Source organism: Rhinolophus ferrumequinum, chromosome 16 (assembly GCF_004115265.2).
Source record: "Rhinolophus ferrumequinum isolate MPI-CBG mRhiFer1 chromosome 16, mRhiFer1_v1.p, whole genome shotgun sequence".
NCBI lineage: Eukaryota > Metazoa > Chordata > Mammalia > Chiroptera > Rhinolophidae > Rhinolophus > Rhinolophus ferrumequinum.
Window position 1 is genome coordinate 28,993,942 of NC_046299.1, and position 6,468 is coordinate 29,000,409.

At 49.5% G+C, this 6,468-nt stretch overlaps 1 protein-coding gene across 4 annotated transcripts; it reads left to right on the forward strand.

The window, feature by feature from the left end:
- Positions 1-5,592, forward strand: RBP4 (retinol binding protein 4). Of its 4 annotated transcripts, none has more exons than XM_033131409.1 (6): positions 1-132; positions 290-418; positions 525-661; positions 796-902; positions 3,635-3,847; positions 5,287-5,592. In XM_033131409.1, exons 2-6 carry the CDS (start codon positions 308-310, stop codon positions 5,322-5,324), a joined length of 606 nt encoding a protein of 201 aa, XP_032987300.1. In that variant the 5' UTR covers positions 1-132; positions 290-307; the 3' UTR covers positions 5,325-5,592. The 4 variants fall into 4 exon arrangements, with proteins under 4 accessions (XP_032987300.1, XP_032987301.1, XP_032987299.1 ...); XM_033131410.1 differs by having other exon boundaries at positions 9-153; positions 295-418; XM_033131408.1 differs by having other exon boundaries at positions 11-153.
- Positions 5,593-6,468: the final 876 nt, after the last annotated feature.

Here is a 6,468-nt window from a genome sequence, read left to right on the forward strand (position 1 = left end):
TCCCCCCTCGGTCTTTCACCCGGAGCGGTTGCGACAGCGCGACCCCCTCCCCCCAGGGTTATAAAGCCTCCCGGTGGCCCCCAGGGCGCGCTCATCTCCCTCGCTCTCTGTGCGCCGGGACACCCAGGCCAAGTCTGCGCTCATCTCCCGGTGGTGAGCGGCGCCCGGGCGGGGACGGGCAGGGACAGGCGGGGACGCTCAGGGACAGGCGTGATGGTGGTGGTGCCCGCGGGCCGTAGCGAGCCGGGTGGCCTGGCGGCCCTGCGCTCACAGCGCGTGTTTCCCGCAGGGCAGATTTCTGGGCGAGATGGAGTGGGTGTGGGCGCTCGTGCTGCTGGCTGTGCTGGGCAGCGCCCGGGCGGAGCGCAACTGCCGGGTGAGCAGCTTCCGAGTCAAGGAGAACTTCGACAAGGCTCGAGTAGGTATCTGCCTGGGGTCCCAGGGCCCGGTCCCCGCGTGGCGCCTTCCCACGGTCGGCGGTGTACTGCCCGCCGACACCAAACCTGCTCTCATCTCTTCCACAGTTCGCTGGCACCTGGTATGCAATGGCCAAGAAGGACCCTGAGGGCCTCTTTCTGCAGGACAACATCATCGCTGAGTTCTCAGTGGACGAGAGCGGCCAGATGAGCGCCACCGCCAAGGGCCGAGTCCGTCTTTTGAAGTCAGTGGCCTCTGGGTGGCAGAGCTCTTTGCGCTCCGGGGTCCCCCGGGCTCAGCGCCAAACCCTGACCCGGGAGGGATGGAGGGACGAAGCCCTTTGCCTGGCCTGGCTCACGATCCCCTTGGCTTTTGCAGCAACTGGGACGTGTGTGCAGACATGGTGGGCACCTTCACAGACACGGAGGACCCTGCCAAGTTCAAGATGAAGTACTGGGGTGTAGCGTCCTTTCTCCAGAAAGGAAGTGAGTAATAAGCTCCGTGGGACTGTCTTGGGGGTGGGAAAGGAGGGGGGCATACCTGGCTACATCACTGTATGTCTTCTGCAGTGGAGCCCTTGGGGAAAATGGTCTGTAAGTTACAGGAACACTCAGCTATGCCTGAGGTTAGGGCCATGAGACTGGGCGGAGCTAAACATCCTCCCCACTTCCCATACCCCCACTCGCCAGCTCAAAAAACCTGGTCAAAGCTCAAAGGATCTTTGGGCTTGTAAGGTGACCTCCTTCTGCCATTTTCCTGTTCAGCCACTGTGCCAGGGCTTGTAACCTTCTCCATTCTTATCCCTCCCACCTCCCCAAGACCCAGCCCACATCACCATTCAACCTGGCTTTGCATTTCCTCCATCTCTTTGGGCCAATCCCTGAGACAGCTTGACTACTTTGGGGCCTCAGCAGGGGCTGGGAGACCCTCATCCAAGGATGTAGGGGGCGTGGTGCATAGGGTTGACCCACTGCCTGCTGCCCTGCCTGCTAACGCTGAGATTCTGAGCCAGACACAGTGTGCTGGGTGGCAGTGACTTCTTCCCTTTCTCCCATGCACCAAAACTCAGATGAGGAGGTTGAAGGCCTGAGCTCATTCTTTCTAGCAACTCTTGGGCAGTTGTCTTAGGAGGGAGAGTCAGGGAAAGATTGTTACAATTTAAATTCTTCATCTCTGCACTATTTAGCCAAAAAGAGCTTGGAGATAAACCAAACCAACTTAGGCCTTTTTTAAAAGTGAGGGACGGTAGTCAATTTTCCTAAAACCAAGCACTGGAAGTTACTTAGTTCCTATGTCAGAATTCACATTCTGGCAACAATTCTGGGGGGAAAAATTAAGCTGCAGATTTGCTGAGCTGTCTAGATCATGAATCAGGGTCACATTTCAAAGGAGAGTGCTTTTGTGTCTGAGGGGCGCCTGTGACTGACACAGGCTGCTGTGAGAGGCTGCTGGGGCGCCTGTGACTGACACAGTGAGACCCATAACTGGGGAAGAAATGACTTCATTCGGAGAGGAGGAAAGCTCTGCCCAGATGCTCAAAGCCTGTAAGGGGATCTGGTGGTTAGGGTGGGGCCCATGGCTTCTGTTCCTGACCAGCCTGCTGAATAACTGCATGGCCACCACTGAGGAGTCACATGTCTGGGTACTCCCACCCTGCCTCTGACACTCTCTGTGGGAAAGCCTGCAAGGTACAGGGGTGACTCATTCTTCTTCCTGGCGGGCCTGGAGTGAGCTGAAGAGGGGGTTCCACCACCTACTCCTATGCAGCCCTTCTGCAGGGCCTGGGTTAGGGCTGATCTCCTACTAGGCTGGCACTCCAGGGATTCTCAGAGCCAAGAGGCACACCCAGAGCCGGCATAGGGTGAGTGTTAGAGATCTTCCTTACGCCCTTTAGTGCTGGGGGATCCAGGTACCTCTGCATTCCTCCAGTGCGGAGCACAACATAGGGCAGAAATGATCATATGCTTCACAACCTGCGTGTGAGATGGAGACGCAAAGACTTTTTGTTCCTTGCTTTTTGTCCCCTCTGCCACCAATTTACTTAGTGCCTATAGACAATGTGGCGTAGAGGTTAGGCACGTGGGCTCCGGAATCAGATTGAATACCAGTTCTACCCTGCGCTTTGGGATTCTGGGTGAAATATTTCGTTTCTCTGCCTCAGTTTCCTCATCTATAAAATAGGAATGATAGCGTGCACTTGTGGGTCGATGTGAGAAATAACTGAGAAAACATGGAAAATATCTACACAATGACTGACCGAACTAAGTGCTCAGGAAGTCCTAATCGTGGCTATATGTCAACAAAAATATTAGATTAAGTAGAGATGTGGCACTTTGAACCAAAGATAAGGTATTTGGATAGACCTGAACATTGTTGTTTCTCCATGGCAGATCTCTCATAAACATTCTTATGTTATGTCCCATACGGTCTTCATTGGCATTTTTCCCACCTTCGTTTATACTTATGTTTCATGGCTAACGTTCCAGCCATAGGAATAAATATAATCTAAATTCTTCAAGGGGTCACTTCTGCCTCTATCAGGGGAGTTCTGAAGAGTACGAACTCTAAAAAAGAATATCTGATGTCGGATGGTGGGCATCTGTTCGCCCAAGCCAAAAACTACTCTTTTGCCAGCATGGAGAGGTGAATAGGGTTACTAAACCAGAATTAGGATAGAGCCAGAAAAGCTGTGAGCCAGATCATCAGAATGGTGTCCACCAGTGCATGGAAAGGCAGGAGGACAACGTGGTTACCGAGATGACTGGGAACTGGCCCTTACAGACCATTGCAAGAGATACATCCTGCAGTGGGAGATAACATAAGTTGGTAGCCATCAGACATCAACCACAAAGGCACCGATATTGTTGGAGGGTAGATGGCAAAGACACAGTAGTAAGGTCTATTCGGTGTGTGTTGATGGGCCCACATTCTCGCTTTTTCTTTAGGAAGATGCTATCACATTTATCATCCGGGGGAGCGATAACCATTAAGGTGAAGAAGGTCCCCCTGGCCAGAACCCTTTATCTGTAAAAAGAACAAAACCCTTTCTCATTTTCCCAGTTTTTAAAAAACTGCCTGAATTCTCTGTGGTCACCTGCTTCCGAACAAAATGAAACCAGTTGCAGGAAGCCGCTGGCTTCTCAGGCTTGGTAGTGAGTTTCCCTGACATCCGAACCTGCTGAGGGAGAGGCATTGGCTCTGACTTTCTGGCTTGCAGACGATGACCACTGGATCATTGACACGGACTATGACACCTACGCTGTGCAGTACTCCTGTCGCCTCCTGAACCTCGACGGCACCTGTGCTGACAGCTACTCCTTTGTGTTTGCCCGCAACCCCCACGGCCTGCCCCCAGAAGTGCAGAGAATTGTGAGGCGGAGGCAGGAGGAGCTGTGCCTGGCCAGGCAGTACAGGCTGATTGTGCACAATGGTGAGTGGGCAGGCGGGAGGAAGTGGGGCGCCAGCTGGCTCTCATGAGGGGTGAGTGAGCAGTGAATTTAGACCCACCTGCCAGTGAGATGCTTTTCATCTGCATGTAAGAGAAAAAAGGGAGCCTTGGGAGACGCTCTGAGCCCAAGTTTTTGGTCCTTCTTGAGCAGATCCTCTACTGACCTAATGGGGCTGATGCAGGAGTAGGCAGACATTTTTCCAAAACCTTGGCGCTTTTAATGAAAGAAAACCACAGGGGACATGCTCTTCCTTTTGCCTTCTACCTTTGGCCCAGTCTTTGGTCACATGACTACAATGCCGCAAAAAAACATTTTGACTGAATTAATATTACTTGGGGATTGAGTGGCCCCAGTGAAGATCTGAGCACCAAATGTTGCCACTGGTGTAAAAACTTACAGCGAGACATCACCATAGCAAATTCAAACAAGAAGGATGTCAACAAATGCTCTTTCTCTACCATGGAACCAAACAACCATTAAATTGACTAGCTGATTTTCCTTACATTTTTTTGAGATTCCCTGGAACAACCATTGGATCTTTTTATAGCTCTTACCCTCCTCTAAGCTTGATTTAAAAACCAAGGACATTCTGGAGGAAAGTGTGCTGTCTATTTTGAACTGACACTCACCCCCATGGAAAACTGGGTTTCAAAATCCAGATAGGGTAATGCTAGGATGTAGAAGGAAAGAGAACAAAACCAAACTTTTCTGTTGGTCCTCTAACTTACTGACCCACACTACACCAAACAGATATGAACCAAAACCCAAAACATAAATCAGTAAGATTTTGCTGTTTCACCCTGGGGCAGCCGAAATGAAAGGCCAGTAAAAGGTTTCACCACAGCCACACTCCAGGCCAAGCCCTTTACCGACATTACCTCACTTAATTCTCAGAGATACCTTATGGAATAGATACTCTTATTATCCACATTCTACTGATGAGAAAACAGAGGCAAAGAAAGATTATGAAAGTTGCCCAAGATCTGCAATAAGTATCTGAGTTGGGTGCAAACCAAGGTTTTTTGGTGGCACTGAAGCCCCTTGTGACACCACTTGATACATGGTACAGGACACGGTGAACATTCTATCAAACCACCGAGTGTCTGAGATCAGGCTGACTTGGCTTCTACTTTCTGAAATAGGAGAATGTGCCCCAACCCTTTGAAGTGCAAGTTTCAGGCAAATTTAAGAAATAAAAAGAACACTATTTCATACAGCAGATCCCATTCTCTGAGCCCCCAGAGAAATTCAAAGGGTTGCAGAAACAGCCTTGAGGATGTTTATGAATTACAGCCACATCTAGCTATATAACCTTACTTGTAAAGCACTTAAGGAAAGCCAAGTCCTGAGGCCATTATGACATTCATTAAACCCTGGCTCCACCTTTCTGTTTTTAATGGCTTTGTTTTTTATATTTCAGGTTACTGTGACCGCAATTCAGAAAGAAACCTTTTGTAGCAATATCAAGGATGTCAAGTTTCATTTGAAAACTTCCCACTAATTTTCATTCAGCCTTCAACTCTATTTATCTTAGTTTAGTTTGGTCCTCTCTCCTCCCTCTCCCTCAGGAAACACAAAACCTTCAGTACACATAAAAATATATGTGGGAATAAGTGAATCTGTTTGCAGTCAGATGTATGTCTTTACTGGGGTTTCCCAAGGAATCATTTGAAGCTTAGGATGCCAGACATTGATTTATTAAAGTATAATCACCTGTTTCCTATGATTTGGGTTTTTATTTGTTCACATGTGTGTCACAGTGAGCAGTCCTGCAGATGGTTGGGTAGGGTACACTTTTATATCCCAGGAGGCGGTCTTCCCTCCCTGGGTCTTTATGACCTTTGGTCTGTTCTGGTGCCTAATCTCCGTTCTTAATGACTGGCTTCTCCCAACTTCCTGAAAAAGGGTGTTCCCCATTAACCCAGGAAGGCCTTTACTGCTGGCCTGCACAAGACACCAAGGCCAAAGAGCAGGTGAGTGTAGGCTAGGCCAGGCCAGTGAGCCCAAGGCCTCAGTCAGCCCCGGGCCCATGAGGGGGGCAGGACAGCCAGCTCACTCAGCTGAGTTTGAGAGGAAGAGTGGCGTGGGTCTGGGTGAGCTCTAGTAAACACCCCTCAGCCTTTCATTGTTTCTAGTACTTAATTCACTTCTTAGATCAGGTGTGGCCAAAATGATGAAGGGAGGAGGCCTCAGGCTTCCCTGGGAGAGTTGGAACATGGCGCCTTTGGAAGCCAAGTCTGGGGGAAAATCAAGGTGTGCCCCCTGCCACCCACCTGGAGCGTGCAGGAAACGGGATGGGACAGTAGCCGGGACTGGAGCAAATACCAGTGTCCCATTCCATCGGCAGCACTTGTGACAATTAGTGTATAATTGCATGCAAAAGCCATGTGCCTCAGTTTCTCATCTTGAAGAGGAATAAGGCTTTGGTACCAGAGAGTCTTGGTTTTAAGTCAAAATCCAACTTAGATATATACCGGGGGTGCCAAAAAAATGTATACACATGACTTGTATTCATCTTTTGTTATCAGTATATATTGAGTGTTATAATTTTAATAGAGTTTTTTCCTTCTTAAAATATGTATGCATTTTTTCGGCACCCTCT